The 23402-nt window shown below is 40.4% G+C and overlaps 2 protein-coding genes across 2 annotated transcripts; one reads left to right on the top strand and one right to left on the bottom strand.

Annotated features, from left to right (window-relative positions):
- Window positions 1–1108: 1108 nt before the first annotated feature.
- On the bottom strand, window positions 1109–1633 carry LOC135481006 (uncharacterized). The gene has a single exon (XM_064760937.1). The coding sequence runs from the start codon at window positions 1631–1633 to the stop codon at window positions 1109–1111; it is 525 nt and encodes a 174-aa protein (XP_064617007.1).
- A 7424-nt stretch (window positions 1634–9057) lies between these two features.
- On the top strand, window positions 9058–15205 carry LOC135481005 (LIM/homeobox protein Lhx3-like). The gene is made up of 4 exons (XM_064760936.1): window positions 9058–9199; window positions 11102–11276; window positions 13730–13938; window positions 14802–15205. The coding sequence occupies exons 1-4, from the start codon at window positions 9058–9060 to the stop codon at window positions 15203–15205; spliced, it is 930 nt and encodes a 309-aa protein (XP_064617006.1).
- The last annotated feature ends 8197 nt before the right edge of the window (window positions 15206–23402 follow it).

The following is a 23402-nucleotide window of genomic DNA, read 5'->3' as shown; positions in this document are numbered from 1 at the left end:
CTACATCTGTTCGAGCGGCCGGGAATCGCCCCCAACCCCGGCCACGGACAGCGTCTGTGCAAACATTGAGTTACAATTATAAATAATTGCCAACTGATTTAATTAATTAGCCCATTCATCTGAGAGGTGAAGCGCAACACAGGTTTTGAGTAAAGCGAGCATTAGTTTACCACTGGTACACTAAGAGAGCGGTTCAACCCTTCCATTGCTGACTTGTATTGTATAACCTTAAAATAAATAAAAAAGACAATAGAGCAGAGAGTAAAACCAGAGCAGCGACGACAGTGTACATGTGATAGCTGGCAAAAGACCATAGAGCAGAGAGTAAAACCAGAGCAGCGACGACAGTGTGCTTGTGATAGCTGGCAAAAGACTATAGAGCAGAGAGTAAAACCAGAGCAGCGACGACAGTGTGCATGTGATAATGGCAAAAGACTATAGAGCAGAGAGTAAAACCAGAGCAGCGACGACAGTGTGCATGTGATAGCTGGCAAAAGACCATAGAGCAGAGAGTAAAACCAGAGCAGCGACGACAGTGTGCATGTGATAGCTGGCAAATAGTCATATGTAAAAGGTACCTCAGATAGGGTGTCGTTTAATTCATAAGCGCCCCCTAGCACAGTGGCTTAAGTAGAATTAGATGAAAAAATACGGTGACACTTTATTAGACGTCACTGGTCCAGAATTACTCAAAATGTTGTGTTGTCATCACATTACAGCTACAACAGAGGCACTGGATCTAAGGCAGTTTCTCGGTACAAACGGGTTAAATCCTGTCCGGGACCAAGAGACATCCAGCGGTGGTTTGTGTCATGCTCTCGTCGGTTTCCTCTACCCGTAAACCCGATCACTGTCATCATGTCAGTGAAATACTGTACGTCAAATAAAAAAAAAACATGCCACAAACTCACATACAGCGGGTAACATTTTATTTCACTGTCACATTTTGATAATTACTGTATGAACATCCCACGAAACCTGGCAAGAAATATACATATGCAGTGCCTTGTGATACGGAGGCTAATATCACGATCGTTTTCAGGTGTGTCGTATACTTAGTGGGAGAATGAGAACTTTCAGGACATGTCTTTTTAAAAGTTGAAACGAGTTAGTGGACATTTGATAAGGTGGTGGACACTTGATAAGGTGGACACTTGATAAGGTGGACACTTGATAGGGTGGACACTTGATAGGGTGGACACTTGATAGGGTGGACACTTGATAGGGTGGACACTTGATTAGGTGGTGGACACTTGATAAGGTGGTGGACACTTGATAAGGTGGACACTTGGTAAGGTGGTGGACACTTGATAAGGTGGACACTTGATAAGGTGGACACTTGATAGGGTGGACACTTGATAGGGTGGACACTTGATAGGGTGGACACTTGATTAGGTGGTGGACACTTGATAAGGTGGTGGACACTTGATAAGGTGGACACTTGGTAAGGTGGTGGACACTTGATAAGGTTGACACTTTGTAAGGTGGTGGACACTTGATAAGGTGGTGGACACTTGATAAGGTGGTGAACACTTGATAAGGTGGACACTTGATAAGGTGGTGGACACTTGATAAGGTGGTGGACACTTGATAAGGTGGACACTTGATAAGGTGGACACTTGATAAGGTGCATATAGGTGCAAAAAAGTGGAATACGCAAAGAGCGAAGGACCCAGAGCCAGGATGAAACTTACAAAGGACTCTTGACTTAGATAACTGAAGACGCCATGCCTGGAGCAAAAATCACCAAACGTACAGTGTATTTCGATCATGATCATTAAAACATCAAAAATAGCGTCACTATCATCGTCATAACTACCACTGCCACTGTTACTACAACCGTTACATCGTCGTCATCATCATGGTTACCATCAGCTACTGCATCAGCGTAATACCAATGATCCTGATGAACAGTCTTCCAGGTATCTAGATGCATTCAGCTTTCAGATAACACTTCCTTTAAAAATTGGGTTGTGTTGGTAATTTTATCAATGAAACTGGTCTTTGGAAATTTGACGTTGAAAGTTGTTTTACGGGATGATCACCTGGACTATAATTTGGACCCTTTGCTTACTATATGCTCCCATCTTCGTCGTTGTTGGCATCATATTCGTTATCATTACTCTTGTTGTCGTCGTTATCCTTGTTACAACTGTTACCACAATCGTTGTCATCGTTATATGTTTTGAAGAGGCTATTACTCATAAAGACTGAATTAAGTAATGACTGACATTAATATTGAATTAACTAGAATAAAACATACCTTTCCTATATTTGGAAGTAATTAGGCCTCTGGAGATATTTGAATCAGCTTAGAGGTACAATGTCAATTACTGGGTTTGTGGTAGATTGTAAAGATGTCTGCTCTGCCATCAGACGAAATGGTTCAGTCTATGTCATCGTAGGACTTTAGGTTACTTCGATATTTCCGGATTTATGGCAGTTAACATGCAAACAATATCCTGGAGGTTCTATACATGCACAAGGGAGAGAGTACATGGGAGAGAAGAAAGAACAAGGAGATACGGTTTGGGCTTCCTCGGCGTAGCGATAAAGTCAAATCCAAGACGGTTGTGTTACTTTCTGATAAGACTCTGGGGTGAAGCCACTGTGTAACTCAGCAATGCCTACTCATTAATCTTCATTGCCTGTCAATATGGTCGATTCAGGCGGTCATCAATTCAAGAGCTAGCCTGAGCTAGTCCGAGCGCGATGCCGTTACGGCCTTCGTCTCACTGAATACACAAAACGGCCGGTGTAATTCCGACTTCGGGCCACGGACACAGCTAATCCTCTTAGCCGGGAGAATTCATTCACGAAATCGGATTTCTTGGCTTCTTCGCCATCCGAGATCTGGTGAGAAGAGTGGATAAGGAGGGTCGGTGAAAGTCAGAGCGGCGTCTGGTGGGGAAAAGCCAAACAGATCTACAAGATCATTTAGAAACTTGGGATAATTAACACCCAGGGCCGGAAACTTCTCCAGATCAGGATGTTGGTCGGCATGATGGAAAAAGGAGGGGGTGATGTAAGTTGAAAGGGGAGGGGGGTGGGATGGTGGTGCTGGGGTCAGACAACTGAGGGAGTGGGCACAGAATAAACAACCTGGGTGCATGCTTGTTCAGTTACTAAATTAAACGCATATGCTAAGATATACTTTACTATCAAGCATATTCGCACGGGAATTTTATTTCATTTTCAATTACAGTTCCAAAAACCTTGTTCTATCCCAATAAGTTTGCCGACTTCATTGACTAAGAAAAATAAAATAGTTAAACATAGATGACTACATTTCACCCAATGATGTAGAATACGTGTTAGATGCTTTCGGTTGAAGGTTCGAGTATTGATTTTTCTGGAAAGCGTATGAATTGGCAGGTGTCTAACACACAGCAACGAATGGAGTAGGGGAGGACACCGCGTTAAGGAAGTGATAAGTTAGAGTTATCTCCCTTACTTTCAAAAAGCATATGAAATTAATATTGGGCGGAGAGTTTAGGAGTAATCAAGAAGTTTATCATAAACAGATGAAATATTTATTGGCATACATGTTTGTTACATTAACTTTACATTAATTTTGTATTTGACTTGATAATTCTCAAGTCTACGAGTGTGAAAATTGAATTGGATGTCAAACTTAGAATATCGATTGTCATTCATAAATAATAGAGTCTATGCCTCAAAAGAGGCATTCGTATACCAGTCATCAACCAAAATAACCTGTACGTTAAGGGTTAATAATCACTAGGCCCATTCCCAAACGTTAAACACAAACCGCAAAACTAATACAGCATATAAAGTGAGAATTTAGGACGTGGACATGTAAAATGACCCTTGAGAAAGTACATAAAGTACGAAATCAGAACGCATGCATGCAAAGAGAAGAAGTCGGCACTTTTCATTGACGATGTAAACTGATGTCTGCTTCTCTCTCACGTGTCACGAGCTTTGTGCTAAAATTTATATATTATTTCCTACATATATTCCTTGTGGAACTGGACTTTTATGTTGCTTTGGAAGTGAGTTTTGTGATTCTTGACGTGGAGCGCTCCTTCATGGTTTGATGTTTGATTGGTCTTTTTCGCCGTAGTCCAGAATATTTCACTTATATGAAGGCGGCCAGCATTATGGTGGGAGGAAACCGGGCAGATCCCGGGAGAAATCCACGACCATCCGCAGGTTGCTGCCAAACCTTTCCACATAGGGCCGGAGAGGAAGCCAGCATGAGCTGGACTTGAATTCACAGCTACAGCATTGGTGAGAGGCTCCTGGGTCATTACGCTGCGTTAGCACGCTCTTTCATGGTTTGAGAGTGAGTAGACAATAAAGGACTTTTATGTATGGTTTAGGTGTTTGGGTTACAAAATTAGTTGACTCACTAAAATGTATTTATAGACTAATGGAGTTTATGGATGAGTTTGAATGTCAACTTGAAGTTCAACAAGACTGTGTTCTTAGCCCTCTACCCTATTTACTTATTTCACTGGTGTTTTAGGCGATACTCGAGAATATTTCATTTATACGACGGAGGCAAGCATTATAGTGGGAAGAAACCTATGAGATGTTTTCCTTTTTTGTTTATCGATGTACATATTGTTGTAAACAGTTCGGGCAAAACATCACGAAATCATTCGATGAGTCCAACTGTAAATGTGCAGATCTCCTAAACGACGGTGGTCAAAATGACAACTGAAAGTTTGACAAGGTACAGTTTTTTTTCGTCCAATTGATACCTGTAGTTATAACTTCTACACATGCAGCGTACCCTGAGTAAAGTGGTGGAATATCTGTTTTTTGAGTGAAAAACTCTTGTACCTCTATTACATTAGTCCATGGATTCTTTTCACCTGTGATAATAAGCGCGTATGTATGCATGCTTGGGGTACTTGGCAATTTTTAAGTCATATGACGACGAAGAGTCATAACGTTTTTGTGGATATATTGTCTCTTCTTCTGGCAAGGCGACGCCCAGACATGACACTTTACCCAGTGACTTATACTGGCACCTGACCAACCAGTACTGGTTTCGTTGCTTTTCAGTGCTGAGCGCCTAGTGAGGCAGCAGCAAGTACAATTTTTAAGTCTTTGAGATGATCCGACCAAGGTTTGATCCCGAGGTCTCCCGACTACGAGGCGGACGCTCTAATCAATAGGCCACAGAGGCGGTCTCAAACTGAAATCGAATAGTAAAATGGCAGCAAGAAGGTATTTCTTCATATATAGAAATTCTATATCCGGACAAAATAAATGACAAATGTTTACTACGTAACCATGTCACATGTTTCTTATATTATGCACGTTTACATGTTTATCGGCTTTTTACACTTAATACATGTATATACACCGTCATGTTTACTGGGCTATTTGTTTATTGAAAATTTCCACCACATTACTGCGTAATCATCTTATATGTTTACTTTAATAAAGACATCTTTTTAGGAATTATCGCCAGGACGCGTTTGCAAACTGTAACAGAAATGTGTTTAAAAACGAAACACTTATTTTTATTGTGTAATTTTATTACATATATCACCATTTCAATCACTCTAAGTTTCATAAGTTTTACAATGGTTCTTGTGTAGACGGAGAGTCCAGAATATCATAAATGTGTCTAATCCCGGTAAACCCGGAGACAGGGGCGGTATCTTCGTCGTGTTGAAATAGATTGCCATCTTAAATATATGGACAGTTGCATTCAAAGGGGAACTGAGATACATATTTTTAGTAACTTATAAACTACAGTATGATACACGATTTGGATACTGATTTCATTCATTTGCTTTGAACATACCTTGTTTCATTCCAAACATCAGCACTGAAAACTGCTGACTGCTTCTCTTTGTATGGATCTGTCTTAATTTTGTACTTTATATCCTTCTTAGTTCTTTGGTGGCTGTCATTGAACGCTGTGTTGCGAATTGGCCTTACGATTATTGACCTAGGACATCCATTTTTGTTGACGGCTGGTATACGAATGTCTGTTTTGAGGCCTAGAGTACTTTGCATCATATATAGATTGAAAGACATTAAAATACAACCATTAAAATACTTGTAGAAAGTTTAAAGCTGATAGCATTGTATTATATGAATCATTTTGGCTAGCATTATATTGTGTAAATGATCATGGCTACCATTGTATTGTATGAATGATTATGGCTACCATTGTATTGTACATGTATGAGTGATTGTGGTTACCATTGTATTGTATGAGTGATTGTGGTTACCATTGTATTGTGTGAATGATCATGCTACCATTGTATTGTATGAATGATTATGGCTACCATTGTATTGTATGAGTGATCGCGGCTTGGCGTGTATTGTATAAATGATTATGGCTATAATTGTAATGTGTGACTGATTACGGCTTGTAATGTATTGTATAAATGATTATGGATATGACTGTATTGTATGAATGATTATGGCTATCATTGCATTGTGTGAATGATTATGACTACCATTGTGTTGTGGGAATGATTATGGCTACCATTGTATTGTATGAGTGATTATGACTACCATTGTACTGTATTGAAGGAATGATTATTGATACCATTGTATTGTATGAGTGATTATGGCTATCATTGTATTGAAGGAATGATTATTGATACCATTGTATTGTATGAGTGATTATGGCTAGCATTGTATTGTGTGAATGATTATGGCTACCATTGTATTGTATGAATGATTATGGCTACCATTGTATTGTATGAATGACTATGGCTACCATTGTATTGTATGAGTGATCATGGCTACCATTGTACTGTATTGAAGGAATGATTATTGATACCATTGTATTGTATGAGTGATTATGGCTATCATTGTATTGAAGGAATGATTATTGATACCATTGTATTGTATGAATGACTATGGCTACCATTGTATTGTATGAATGATTATGGCTACCATTGTATTGTATGAGTGATTATGGCTACCATTGTACTGTATTGAAGGAATGATTATTGATACCATTGTATTGTATGAGTGATTATGGCTATCATTGTATTGAAGGAATGATTATTGATACCATTGTATTGTATGAGTGATTATGGCTAGCATTGTATTGTGTAAATGATCATGGCTACCATTGTATTGTATGAATGACTATGGCTACCATTGTATTGTATGAGTGACTATGGCTACCATTGTATTGTATGAGTGATTATGGCTACCATTGTACTGTATTGAAGGATAGATTATTGATACCATTGTATTGTATGAGTGACTATGGCTACCATTGTATTGTATGAGTGATTATGGCTACCATTGTACTGTATTGAAGGATAGATTATTGATACCATTGTATTGTATGAGTGACTATGGCTACCATTATATTGTATGAGTGATTATGGCTACCATTGTATTGTATGAGTGACTATGGCTACCATTGTATTGTATGAGTGATCATGGCTACCATTGTACTGTATTGAAGGATAGATTATTGATACCATTGTATTGTATGAATTATCTCGGCTATCAATGTATTGTATGATTGGTTATGGCTAGCATTGTAATGAATGATTGATTATGGCTACCCTTGTATGAATGATTATGGCTACCATTGTATTATATGAATACTTACGGCTACCATTGTATTGTATGAATGATTTTGTCTAGCATTGCATTGAAATCTGGCGTATGTAACAAGACGTATGTAATGGTAACAAAAGAGATTCACGTACATCTTTACATACATATCGACAGGTGTGTAACGGACATGTAGGTAATTGCAGAAAATATCTATAGTGTTGCCAAAAAAGTACATATATCTACATACCCTGGAATCTAACATAGATACATATAATAATACACCAAACAACCTCCCCGGAATAGAATAGGTCATATTGCCTGCATATTTATTATGTTGAACGCAACGTTGGATAAATTAACACTTGTAATTAAAGTGCAAATGAAATACATATTTTGATAAACGAAAATCCATTATTATGAACTAATATGCTAAACGATTTGAACAATGATTTAATTTCTTCGCGTTGAACGTTCCTTACCTCTTTCTGTCAACAATGAAAACTGTTGATGACTTCTCTTTGAACGAATGCATCCCGGAACGTCCTTATCGGTTGACGACTGGTGTACCAATGTCTGTTTCCACGGATAAATTCATAATTTGTTCTCTTACAGCCTTTATTAGCACTTTGGTGGCTTACGTTGTTTTAGAAATTTGTCTTACGATTATTGGCCCTTAACGTCCATTATGGTTGACGGCTGGAATACGAATGTCAGTAATAACACCTAAATACACGGAACACTATGCAATGACAAAGAGGCCGTATTTCACCGCTTACAAGTGGCCATTGCCAGCTATCACAGTCATAGCTACTCTGGTCTTGCTCTCTATGCTGTACGCCTTCATTTATATTAACAACATTTCTACCGTATTCTGAAGTCTATGTAGCGAAAAGAGAATTTCGAAATCATTTTCATAACACAGAACTTAATAATAATAACAATAAAAACGATAAAAACACTGGATGAACATGAGTAAGACCGCTAGTTAAACGGTTTTCTCCTTTGGTGAGCTCATCTCTGTGTAACATCTTTTCATGGAAATAGAGATTTCTTGCGAGCAAATCCTTTGTCTTGTGCAATCGCATTTGTTTATCACTAGGATTCATCATGCGAGGTGTAATTTAATTGGCGCATATTTTGGCCCGGGTCTCGACCTATCAAATACCACTCAGAAGAGGCCTTATGTGGCGTCTATAACTGACATTTTCCGGCAATAGTGTGGCTTAATAGGGAGTTAGCAATAAGAAAATATCGACCTTGGACGAACCAAGTGGCCTGTTGGAACACTTCGTATGTCTTTGATTTCGTGAGACGATCCAAGTCCCCCGCTGATCTTACAGAGACAGGGATTGAGCAAACTGATGCAACGGATTCAGCTACATTACTGTTGTTGAACGAGCATATGTACAAATGAACGGCGACTTTGGATCAATGAAGACGATACCCTGTTTCACTTGTTTTCGGCTATTTTCATTTCTCCCAAAGTCTTTTTAAAAGGTCACAACCTCTCTCAAAGCTAGCACGCCGACATCAAACATGTCTGATTCACCGGAATCCAATGACTTTCAAAGTGTTTCGGGACATAAAGTTATTCGTGATGACACGAGACCATCGTCCGGCAAAACTCTGGAAACGGAAGAGTTGAAAGGACAAAGCTCTGCGCAGGGTTACACGACAGGTAAGGGAAACCTTCAGATACATCCACTTACATTGGTCATCGATTTATACGGTCACAATTTGCATTTGTTCATATTCCATATCGTGTTCAGAATCATATATCTCCCTTGATCATATTTCATATCATGTTCAGAAGCGTATATCTCCCTTGTTCGTATTTCATATCATGTTTAGAAGCGTGTGTCTCCCTTGATCATAATGCATATCATGTTCAGAAGCGTAAATCTCCCTTGTTCATATTTCATATCATGTTCAGAAGCGTATATCTCCATTGTTCATATATTAACTATTTGAAAACATATTTAATTATAACCCCCTCAGCGAAGGGGAGGAAGGGTGTATTCTGGAATCACCCTGCCTGTCCCTGTGTCCAGTTGTCTGTAAACAAAATTTTGTCCATCCATCTCCTCCCAACTTACTGCACCGATTTTGATGAAACCTAACATACGTTTTGCCTGTATCAACTAAAACTTCTGCGTCTTAAGGTTAATGGCAATCAAGTAATTATTTTCATAATTACCTCCATTTAGGTCCCAGTAGTACTTTCTCATGTATTCAGATTTTGCCCATGCAACTCTTCTTAAAGTGCTGAACCTATTTCCCAGAAACTTATCTTACATTTTCCCTATCATGTAAACTTGTGAGTGTGTAAGTATACTGACAATCGAGTAATTATTTTCATTCTTACTCCCGTTCAGATACTCAGTGCAATAATGGATTTTCAAGTACACAGATTTTGACCTTGCATCTCCTGCTAAAGTATTTCATCAATTTCGCTGAAACTTTGCCTGTACCTTTCATATCGTATAAACATCTACATACTTAATAGTAATGACGGCCCGATTATTATTTCTTATTCTGGAACATGCTGGGGGTGGGGGTGGGGGTGGAGTGGGGTGGATTTTGGTGGTGGGGCATTTCGGACCTCCAGGTTCTAGTTTTGATAATGTTTCAGCCTATGTCTCTGTTACAAAAGTTTGAATGTGGGATGAAACAAGGACGTATGTGGACGTATGTCTCGACGAAACATTGTATCAGAGTCTGAAATATGTGTATATTTGTATGTGTAATGTATAAAACTTTGGTGACTAAAATGCCAAATAAAAATCTCACCACGTTATCTGTGTAATTAGAGCACAATAATAAAAATGACAATATACAGAAGTTTCGTAGACACTCATATGGTTGTGAGGTAAACCAGCCCCACCAGGGAACTGGTACACGCCAATATCCCAAACACCAACCAACCAGCCAACTACACTGCCATTACGTGATCGCAATAATGTTGAAAGCGACGTTAAGCTTAAATTCCAATAGACAAACATTTTATTTAATAAGAGTAAGTGGGAAGGTTTGGCAACAACCTGCGGATGCTCATGGGTTTGCCCGGGTGTTTGGCCGGTATTTCTCCCCACCATAATGCTGGCCGCCGTCGTATAAGTGAAATATTCTTGAGTACGGCGTAAAAAACCTATCAAATAAATCAAATCTAATTAATATTTTAATAAGGTGGTGCTTTACGCCGCACTGAAGAATATTTCCACCTAGAGATTAGGTCGAGTTCAAACAAGAGAGTAAACAGGAACTGGTATGAAGATCTATAACTGAGGAAATCAGTCAATCAGCCAGCAAATTGTTTGTAGCCGCTTTGGTGATAGTAAGCGGTTGACCACATCCGTATAGCCGTTTGCGTAGTCTAAATATTTATGGAAGACGGCTTGTCTTCTGGCAGTATACACCCGTGGGAAAGTTCTTCAGTAGCTTGTCAAAGGTCGGTGGTTTATTCCGGATACATTGAAAACTGAAAACTTCTGGTTTAAGAGCATGGCGTTAAACAGCAATAATCGATCAATCAATCATTCACTTCATCAGCCAGTCATCAAGTCAAACAATCGCCTTTCAGGTTCGCCACTCCGTTGTTCCCGATGTGGCCAGGCTATAATGGGTAGGTATGTCCTGAAGGTGTTGACCCGCACATACCACCCGCACTGCTTGACGTGTACCGCCTGTGGGGTGACACTTTCTTCATCATGTTTCTCCAAGGGGGATGAGATATTCTGTGCCGAGGATTTTTTCAAGTACGTTTGACACAATATTACAAACACCATAAAAGTCAAAAGGATATGATATTATGAATAAATATTTAATAAGGTGGTGTTCTACGCCGCACTGAAGAATATTTCCACCTACAGATCAGGTCGAGTTCAAACAAAAGAGTAAACAGAAGCTGGTATGAAGATCGTTAACTGAGGAAATCAGTCAATCAGTCGATCAGCCAGCAAATTGTTTTCTTTAACTGAGGAAATCAGAGTATGATGTTCCTGTTACCGGTGAAATTCGACATTTTATCAGTTTACGTCATTTTGAGATTTATTCTAACTGCCTATGTGAATATTTCAATAGTAGCAACATTTACAGTCTCTATCACTATGGGTTAAGCCACACTTAGCAAAAGAAATAATACTGAATTGATGAAAATCTCTATTCATTAGACGTCACTGGTCTATACTTACCGCAAAGGATGTGTTGTCATATTTAACATAGCTATCACATGTAATCAAAGTAATGAAAACGGTTCAAGTTGGATGTGAAGGATGACCCAATCCAAGGCAAATCAGATCTTCTATGCCAGGAATTTGCTAAAATAAGTCTGACACAAGCTGAATGAAAAGGAGGATCGGGTCAAAGGAAAATCTCTTCTTCTGCGCGCAGAAGGTCTTCAAATTAATCTGATAAAAACTTGATGTTGAAGATGATCTGATCCATACCGAATGAGATCTTTAGTGTCGAATATCTCTTTAAGTAAGTCTGACACAAGCTGCATGTGAAGGGATATCTGATTTAAAATGTATCAGACACTATCTGGGGAAGATTTCTTCATGTAATCTATGCGTCGAAACAGACATTTGTATACCAGCCGTCAACGAATAATTACGTTCCAGGTTAATAATCGCACGACAATTTCCCAAAACGACGTAAAACACAAACCACCACAGAACTAAGAAAGTATATAAAGTACGAAAATAGGACGGAATCATGCAAAGAGTCATGCAATACTCATTGTCAAACTTAAGAAACTTGGAGTGAAGGCGTTTGATGGAATAACCTTGACACACTAGTTTTTGCAGTAATAACTTGTGACGTTGATTGAGATCGTCACAGAATACGCAGGATCTAACAATTGCTACAAGGCGAGATATGTCCACGCCATATGCAGGACCCTTCGGTGTATTCGATAAGTCTGACACAACCTATACGTTAAGGATAGTTTGATTCAGTACGGATCAGATCTGTGTCGAAGATTTGTCCAGGTAAACACAAGCTGGAGGTTAATGGCAACCCAATGCAAGGTGGATCAGATCCTTTTTCCCGAGGAAAATTAAGTGTGGCAAAAGTTAGAAAATGAGGATCAGATCTTCTGTGTGGAGGATGTTTTCAAGGAAATCTGACACAAATTAATTTTAAGTGTTGTGGAAGCCTACCGTCCGGAGATAGTCACCGCCCTTCATCGAGTACTTGTCAACCGTCCTATTCCTTACCTACATCCACAGAGGAGGCTGTGTGATAAATACTGTCAAGCTGATATGCTTCAGGGATAATGTTGTGCCAGGTACACATATTTCACGTGTACGACGGCGGCCATCATTATGGTGGGAGGAAACCGGGCAAAGGGCACAGAGGAAAACCCACAACCATCCGCAGGTTGGTGACAGACCTTCCCACATACGGTCGGAGAGGAAGTCAGCTCTTTGTCTTTAAGATCAGATCTCATGGGTATGATGGAGTACAGTCTACATCTATATATGTAAGTCAATGTTTCCGTTATTGGCCAGCCAGCAACCTTGCTAAACTGTCCAGACGCCGGTCAGGATAAATGTTGCCTAATTAGTCAGAGACAGGACGATTGTGGGGCAATTAGCACAGGCACTAGGTCTGAGTCAACAATTAAGCTATCAAGGTAATTAGAGGTCGGGTTGACGGGCTAATGAAACTCTCTCAGGACGTATTCGGACTCACAATATTTATGGTCAATGATCAGCAATTCTTAAAATCCAGACTAAGACGCTTTTAGGCTTGGGATTTACATGAATTGTGCCAAGTACTTGTATACGATCACCCTAAATATTGGAAAACCTTTCGTAGTGGTGAGATTGCTGTGAGGGGGGCATTTCAAGTTCTCTTTACGTTATTTTGTGTGTACATCAGCTGAGAAAAGCATTTACGAACACAGCATAACATTTGCATACAGGAAAAAATATAGGAAAACAAGACTACAGTATGGAGAGTAAAACTAGAGGAGTGACAACCGTGTGATAGAAGGGAAATGATCATACTTAACCAATGAAATCCAGTCGCTTGTACCAAAATTAGGGTTTCATTCTAAGTGTTAATTCTGCTTTATCTAGCAGCTTAGTTTAATGTACGAACAAATTAATTATATTTATGCAAATAAATCTTTGCTATGTACGTGGCCTAAAATGTACTGGAATATTCAATAAAACATGTTTTAAAAAGCGATCATCCCTTTCAGGAAGTACGGGTGCAAATGTGCCGGATGCAAAGAAGGTATCCCACCAACAGAGGTGGTACGGCGTGCGCAGTCGCATGTATATCACACTCGGTGTTTCACGTGCTCTGTCTGTTCACAAACGTTTGCCACTGGAGACCAGTTTTATCTTCTGGAAAATCGGAAGTTGGTTTGCAAGAGTGATTTTGATACCTATTCATCTGATGGCAGAGGTAAGTCTTCATTACTACCGTATATAACAATAACAACCACCAATACGAGGCACTCTTTTTTCGATCTATTGATTGATTTATTTATGTTATTGTGGTTTAATATTCCTAGAATTTTTAGCTTAGACTTATTCATGTGCATGGTAGCAGCCTATAAGTGGAGGAAATCTGGACTAATCTATACCCAGAATAAACTACTGTATTTGATGATATAGATATCTAAGAAAACTTTGTGACTCCAAACCAAAAGCTAGTTACCAACCATTGGGTCACAGCCGAAATTCGCAACGAACCAGTGCTCCAACGATCGGAACCAGTGTGAGGCCTTGTTCTTATATAGCTGTAAAGAAAGCCATCAAAGCAGAGGTTTCCTTTGTTCTCTGGCACATGTCCTCCACAACGTAAAAGTGAATTTTTTCGGACAAATAACCTAGAAAGAATTCGTTTTTGCGATCTTGTAAATAATAATAAATGCATACGTCTCGACGCCATTTACGCGTGCGTTCTGAGCGTCAAGTTTTGCAAAATAATAATGAATGATTCGTCCCATTTTCGTACTTAATATACTTTCTTAGTTCTTAGGTAGTTTGGGTTATGCATGGTTTTTGGGAATTGACCTGGCGATTATTGACCTGGAACGTTCTTACTGATTGCTGGTATACGAATGTCTGTTTCGATGCATAGTTTTCGTAAACCATAAATCGGGGGTTTCAGGTCGATAAGCGGAAAATCGATTTCCAAAACAACCTAAAACAAAAGTCACAAAGCAATTCTTTTTTTTTTGACGAGTGTTGAACCTCCACTCTGTCGTTTGGACAACATCGGTTTTGCTTTGAAGAAAACATTTTAAACATGCGGGTTTTCAGATTCAAGAAGCGGTGATTCTGACAGCGGCATCAAACGCCCGAGGACAACCATAACGGCGACACAGCTGGAGGCCCTGAAATCCGCCTACACCAAAAGCGCCAAGCCGAGTCGGCACGTGCGGGAAAAACTCAGCAGCGACACCGGTCTGGACATGCGCGTTGTGCAGGTCTGGTTTCAAAACCGCAGAGCAAAGGAAAAACGACTAAAGAAGGATGCGGGACGACACAGGCCGATGTGGGACCGAACAGTTCGACCAGTGGACCGAGAGAGATTGTTCTGTAATATGGCACCATCGACTGTGAACACTTACTGCAACAAAAACAACATGGGCGAATCAAGTTTGGAGCATGCAAACGAATTTACTTTTGGGGGTAGGCTTTGTACGTTCTTTATCCCTTGGTAATCGGGTTTAATGATATTAATCGATAATGATGGGTACCATACCATTTTACTTCTCATACCATTTTACTTCTCCTTTGAGCCAAGTGGCAAGGACCTCTCTACTCGACATTCACCAATTCCAGAGCGCATGCGCTACTTTTCAGTGGTTGTGGTCCTTCGGGGGCCAATCATAATTGTTTCTCCATGCATGTCTTCGCACGTCTGCTCCACCCATGAACCTGTATAGTCATGTAAGTGAAGAATTCTAAGTAAAGAATTACACACCAATGTATGCAGGTATATGTGCTTGGGGTTTCACACCGCACTGAACAATTATTCAGGCATACGACGACGATGAGTCGTTGAGTGTGTGTACATACAGTGTATCCTCTTGTAGCAGGGCATGTCGATGCCGCCAAATTGCTATATCTCACGACCTTGAGGCCGACGCTCTAATCATTAGGCCACCGAAGCGGCTCACAGCAATCGAAGAAATGCATACAAAAACATTTTACAACACTGATAAATAAACATTGCATGGTCGACTTAAAATTCGAGTCCATTTTTGAAGTATGAATTTGTGACATAATTTCACGTCCATGGCCACGTGTTCCTCTGCTGCGTTTGGTGTATTTTTCTCCGCGGATTTTCTTACTACTAGTTGATATAACTTATGTTTTTTCTACTGACTAATTAGTATAACTACTTTCTTTCCTACTTACTAATAGGTATAACTATTTCATTTACTACTGGCTAATTGTTATAACTGCTTCCTTTACCACTGGCTAATTAGCACGGCTACTTTCTTTACTACTGACTAATTTGTACAAGTACTTTCTTTACTACCCACTAATTGGTATAACTATTTTCTTTACTACTGACTAATTGGTATAACTACTTTCTTTACTTCTGACTAATTGGTATAACTACTTTTTTACTACTGACTAATTTGTGTAACTACTTTCTTTACTATTCACTAATTGGTATAACTACTTTCTTTCTTACTGACAAATTGGTATAACTACTTTCTTTCTTACTGACAAATTGGTATAACTACTTTCATTACAACTGACTAATTGATTTATTTATTTATTTGATTGGTGTTTTACGCCGTACTCAAGAATATTCGCGTACACGACCGCGGCCAGCATTATGGTGGGGTGAAACCGGACGGAGCCCGGGGGAAACTTACGACCATCCGCAGGTTGATGCCAGACCGTGACTAATTGAAGTAACTACTTTTATTACCAATGACTAATTGGTATAACTACTTTCTTTACAACTGACTAATTGGTATAACTTCTTTCTTTACTACTGGCTTTCTTTACTATATAATTATCATAATATAACAAGACCGCTTCGGTGGTTTGAGTGTCCGCCTCGAAGTCTGGGGACCTGGGATCAAACCCGGACCGGGTCATATTAAAGTCTTTGAAAATGGTACTTGTTGCTGCCTGGCTTGACGCTTAGCACTGAGAGGTTAGAGCAAGGAAACCAGGACTGGTTGGTCCGGTGTCTGTATATACTGTGACTGGATGGAGTGTCACGTCAGGTGTCTTCACCATGATACTTAAATGCCGGCAGCACTTTGGCGGCATGGACTCACCATTCCAAAAGATATATCTAGGCACGCTGTTTCAGGAATGAAAAGGTGAAATATTCTGAACGGCACAAATGCACAGTCTTTTACGTGAAGGCGTTTAAAACATCAATATTAAGTGCAAAAAGAATTCAGAGATACGCATGGAAATTAGTGCATCAGTGGAAGATTTTTTGGCAAGAAGGAACCCGCTTTCAGTGTCATTCAACACAGGACTATTAAAATTACAGAATCTCAGGAAAACCTAAGACGATCTGAAGACACTGTGCTGATCTAAGTGATAGTGTTCTGACAACACGTGAACAGCACATGGGCAGACTCGATAACCTCCTGGCAGGGAACGAGTCAGTGCCAGTCAAGACTGTCTCGTCCTGGGTCATTAGCCACTTCCGGCCCCCTCTTGATGGCGCCACGCAATTAGAGATGATTAGACTGGTGGCCAATCAAAAGCTAAAGAGCCATCCGAAATAATCGTCATTGTGACGGAAACTTCTCCGGCTGTTTCGGAAACGCTATTTTGCTCTAGCGTTTAAAGGGTGAAATGTTCGAGCTGCAAAAAGTGTCGGTTGTCATGCAATTCCATGGGATTGCGTTGCTTGATGATGGGTACAAGACAGTTTGGCAACAAGACTGATTCTTACGACCATCGAGTGCGTGTTTTTCTGGAGGGAATTATTTGGATATGTCCTCAGTAAACTTCAAATCCCACCAATATGTATGAATGGTTCAGGGCACATCTGTAGTCATTTGACTACATTTCTGAAACACGGTTTGTTGGATAATGCCAAATATAAGACAAAGTGGTTGATAAACATTAGTGCTTGTTACACTTGTAAAGTGTCTGTGGATTCATTTGTTAGGTAATGGCGTCTTAGTTCGGTTGATTCATGCGCTTGACTTGGGTTCATTTGCTAGGTAATGGCGTCTCAGTTCGGTTGATTCATGAGCAAGACTTGGGTTCATTTGTTAGGTAATGGCGTCTCAGTTCGGTTGATTCGTGCGCCTGACTTGGGTTCATTTGTTAGGTAATGGCGTCTCAGTTCGGTTGATTCGTGCGCCTGACTTGGGTTCATTTGTTAGGTAATGGCGTCTCAGTTCGGTTGATTCATGTTCTTGACTTGGGTTCATTTGATAGGTAATGGCGTCTCAGTTCGGTTGATTCATGCGCCTGATTTGGGTTCATTTGTTAGGTAATGGCGTCTCAGTTCGGCTGACTCATGTGCTTGACTTGGGTTCATTTGTTAGGTAATGGCGTCTCAGTTCGGTTGATTCGTGCGCCTGATTTGGGTTCATTTGTTAGGTAATGGCGTCTCAGTTCGGTTGATTCATGTTCTTGACTTGGGTTCATTTGCTAGGTAATGGCGTCTCAGTTCGGTTGATTCATGCGCCTGATTTGGGTTCATTTGTTAGGTAATGGCGTCTCAGTTCGGTTGATTCGTGCGCCTGACTTGGGTTCATTTGTTAGGTAATGGCGTCTCAGTTCGGTTGATTCGTGCGCCTGACTTGGGTTCATTTGTTAGGTAATGGCGTCTCAGTTCGGTTGATTCGTGCGCCTGACTTGGGTTGATTTGATAGGTAATGGCGTCTCAGTTTGGTTGATTCATGTGCTTGACTTGGGTTCATTTGTTAGGTAATGGCGTCTCAGTTCGGTTGATTCGTGCGCCTGACTTGGGTTGATTTGATAGGTAATGGCGTCTCAGTTCGGTTGATTCATGTGCTTAACTTGGGTTCATTTGTTAGGTAATGGCGTCTCAGTTCGGTTGATTCGTTCCCCTGACTTGGGTTCATTTGCTAGCTAATGGAATCTCTGTTCGGTTGATTCATGTGCCTGACTTATTGGATAAAAACGCTGAAATAGCTATATATATATATATATATATATATATATATATATATATATATATATATATATATATATATATATATATATATATATATATATATCAAAGGATCGTAATCACGAAGCCAGTGTTGACTTAAGAAAAAATCTGAAATGTGATCTATATCATATGAACACTTAATATTGACAACACATAAGTTTTATGTTGTGACAAACAGGTTTATGTAGAAACAATTTTAAACTGTAGGGGCGGTAAACTGCGTATTATAGCGATGTTTTCTTTTTTACTCATCTTTCTGAGGAATTGCTCCCGTTGTTCTCCGTTCATGTCTCGACCCGATATTGCTGAAATATTGCCGATGTGGCGTGAAGCCATAACCATTCATTCATTCTTGGAGCAAGCATATATGTGTATATAACGCCTGAAGTAATTTACTTGGAACTGCTGCTTCTTGTTGGAACAGTCTTTTACGGTGTGGGAACAATTTAAAGATGAACTGCATTATTAATCTGAAACCGAAAGTTATTAGAGTACATAAAATGTAAGGATTGTCTCACAATTTTCTATTATTTTGTAAACTTGTATGTAATTTACAGGTAATGAAACAAATAGAAAGAAATCATACGAAATCATATACGCAGCCTATAATTTTCTCAAAAAGCCATCGCTTGTTCCCCTTGAATTGGATCTTGGAGCTTCGTGACGTCAATGTGGCCTTGATTCACTCATCTTCCTCTCAGTGACGTCACGAAGACTGGTACATTTTTAAATAGCTTCAGCAACGTTCTAAAAACAAGGAGAGGTGAGCAATGGGCATTTCGGTACAGCAATACGTTCGACTTTTGTAAACATTTCCGTTAAAAATACTAAGTGAAATGTTTTACAAAAAGAACTCCTAACTTTATAAAATAACTGGAAAAGCCTATTGATAATAACGTTTGCAAAAATTGAAACCGAAAATTCAAAAAATTAATCGGTTAAATTTAACGTCCGTTGTCTAAGTGACGCTGGAATGTAACTGTCATGTTCAACATAATATCCTCTCAATCTATAATAGAACTATGTCGAATTAGTACAATATGTAAGTTATATTTAACTGAATAATCTGCTTTAATAACAGAATACATTCTAGCATCACTCAAACAACAGGCTTTCTGGTAAATTTAACCCATTAACTTTTTGCAGTCATCTTGAAAATGAAAGCCCCGACTGATACGGATAAGTTGTAATTGATTGATATTTTCTTAACATTTTTCTTGAAATGCAACTAACTATTCACATGCATATGTGTTTATCAGTTTTTCAGTTTCCACCCTTCCCTTCGTGGCCAGAGTGCGGAGATGTGTTGACGGAGGCAGTCGACTCGTCACGTGTCCAGCAGATTACCTCAGATAATCAAGCCGCATGCGCAGGAAATGCGTTCCTGGATACCAGAGTTCCAAGCCAAATAACGGATGCTCAAACTTACACTTGTTCGCCCGCCCCTTCTTTTCAGCCCAAATGCCGATTGTCCGACAGAACGTCGAAGCAAGGATTGATTCAGTTTGAAAGATCCAACAATTGCCACCTACTGCCGAGTATCCCGGGCACTGGACCGCCATCTTGGCTTTCGGGTGTTCAGGATTCAGTGAGCTGCAGTTTACAGCGGTCAGGACATGTGACTTTTGAGAATGCGAATGTTTACTAACACGAGTTTAAAAGTTCGCCATAATTGTACATGTACATTATGCTGGGATACATACTCCCTACAGCGCAGTTAAATTGTACAGAAATCTTAAACAACGAGAAGGCCACGGGGGTCACGGTGATGAGGCAGGAATTGATGTAAAAAAACCACAAAAACTCTGGCTCAACCTTTGTTTGTTATGACACATTATACACATGCAGCGTCTTTATTCACAGAATGTGTAACATGATTGTAACCAAGACCCGAAACAATTTTATGGCTGAATGCTGGTTACGCGCGAGGACACCAGGGGTGAGACTAAAGCCCCGTTTACACTACCGCTTTTCAACCGGGCTCGGCCCTGATGGGGCACGGCCCGGCAAAAAATTGGGTAGTCTAAACGGGTTAAGCGTACTCGGCACCGTGCCAGATTTGACCGGGCCGAACCCCTCAACGAGAGGTAGGCTCGACCCAGCTGAAGCTCGGCTCGGCTAGCCAAACGTGTAGTGTAAACGCGTCACCGCGCCTGGCCCACTCAGAGGACTTAACTGCGCATGCTTAAAGGCAACTTCCTCTGACCTTCCACTTCCGGCTTTTCAATTGGCGCACTTTTTTTCGAACAATAAGAATTTAAATATGTCAACAAATCGTGGCGCTACTTGGACAAAAGAGGAGACAGAACAGCTATTAGCTATTTGGGGCGAGGAAAACGTGCAGGCGCAACTTGAGAGCGCTCGTCACAACGAGAACATCATACAGGTGGATGTATATGAGTTTCGAAAAGGCCGTCTGTATCTTTGCCTTACAACTACTGGCAGCGCCATTTTCGCAGCTGAATAAAGTGTTTGTACCTCCAATGTCTGAAGAGTGCCACAAATAAATAGCCCAACTCAACCTGAGTTGTCGTTCCTGTTTGTGATAATGGATTTGGCCCGCCAGCGAGGCGTGTAATGTAAACGGTACTTGTCAAGGGGGCTCGGCCCTGATCAAGCGCGACCCTGCTAAATTGGGCCCGGCCCGGCTGTAGTCTAAACGCGGCTTAAGCCTAAACAAGCCAAAATGCGTCGCACAGATTTCAATGGTCAACACTTGTTCAGTGTTGGGAGTTTAAGGAGCACGACTGGGTTTAGCTTCATTAAATATCATAACCTGTAGTACAAACCATCATCAAAACTGTATAGAAAATTATTTATTTATTTTATTTGATTGGTGTTTTACGCCGTACTCAAGAATATTTCACTTATACGACAGCGGCCAGCATTATGGTGGGAGGAAACCGGACAGAGCCCGGGGGAAACCCAAGACCATCCGCAGTTTGCTGAAGACCTTCCCACGCACGGCCGGAGAGGAGGACAGCATTATGGTGGTAGGAAACCGGGTAGAAAACTCACGACCATACTCAGGTTGGTGGAAGACCTTCCAGCATGAACTGGGCTTGAACTCAGGGCGACCGCATTGGTGAGAGGCTCCTGGGTCAATGTGCCGTGCTAGCGTGCTAACAACCCTGGCCACGGAGGCCCCGTATAGAATATAATTAAAGACGTAGAGCATAAGAGATTAAAATCAGAGCATCAACGACTTTGTGATATATGGCAAATGGTCACATGCGCATAACCGGTGAAATACAGCCTCTTGCCATTGGCGTGAATGTAGTCGGGTAGAAGTACGTAAGTCGTATGGTCACGGTATATTACGGTTGTCAAATCACCATATTTATTTATTTATTTATTTGTTTGATTGGTGTTTTACGCCGCACTCAAGAATATTTCATTTATACGACGGTGGCCAGAATTATGGTGGGAGGAAACCGGGCAGAGCCCGGGGGAAACCCACGACCATCCGCAGGTTGCAGACAGACCTTCCCACGTACGGCCGGAGAGGAAGACAGCGTGTCAAATCACCATATTCAATATAACACTACAGCATATCGAGTTTAGCAATATGTGGCAGTTCGGTATCCGGTCTCATTACGCCCCATCCTGTCAGCAAACACACACCTTTTCTTTCTGTGGTTTAACACTGCACAAAATGTAAGCAGTGATGTCTATATACATTTATAATATGTATAGTGAATATTGTCGTCAACTTTATATCTGCAATGCTTATCTCCCCTTTTTATTTTTATTACTCGTGTGAACTGACAATAGGCGGGGTTTTTTTTAGAGGAAAAGAATGTGGGTTTCTTTGCATAAATCCGGCATATGGAAGGAATTGCGAGATTTACGACGCCATTCATCTGCGTGTAATTTGCTTATTTAGATTCGCAATTATTCCATACTCGACACTGTACTTTCATCAATACACCCGGCAAGTACGAAGCCGATCTGATACTCATCCATTCATCCATCCACCCGTCCATCCATTCATACATATATACCTACACACACGTACGCAAACATACAAACATACATACATACAAACATACATAGATATTAACATGTATACATAGATACAAACATACATACGCAGATACAAACATGTATACATAGATACAAACAAACATACAAATATACATACATACATACATACATACATACATAAATACATACATACATACATACATACATACATACATACATACATACATACAGACACACATACATACAGACAGACAGACAGACCACACACACACACACACACACACACACACACACACACACACACACACACACACACACACACACATACATGCATACACGCATACATACATACACCCAAACATAAACAGGGCCTCCGTGGCTGATTGCTTGGTTAGCGTGCCAGCGCGGCGCAATGACCCTGGAGACTCGCACTGATGCGGACGCTGTGAGTTCAAGTTCAGCTCATGCTGGCTTCCTCTACGTTGAAAGGTCTGGCAACAACTTGCGGATGGTTGCGGGTTTCCGCCGGGGTCTTTCCGGTTTTCTCTCCTAGCATATAATGCTGGCCATTGTGGTATAAGTAAAATATTCTTGAGTATGGCGACACACAAGCATACAGACAGACAAACAGAGATTCCTTCCTCTACAAATAGATGAATAGATTAGATGAATAGAACAGATTAGATGAGTGGATTAGATGAGTAGATTAGATGAGTAGATTAGATGGATAGCCGCATTAAAGTTCTTTATCA

The sequence above is a fragment of the Liolophura sinensis genome, chromosome 13 (assembly GCF_032854445.1).
Source record: "Liolophura sinensis isolate JHLJ2023 chromosome 13, CUHK_Ljap_v2, whole genome shotgun sequence".
Classification (NCBI taxonomy): domain Eukaryota; kingdom Metazoa; phylum Mollusca; class Polyplacophora; order Chitonida; family Chitonidae; genus Liolophura; species Liolophura sinensis.
Note: the sequence above shows the minus strand (reverse complement) of the source record. Positions and strands in the feature narration are given on the sequence as shown.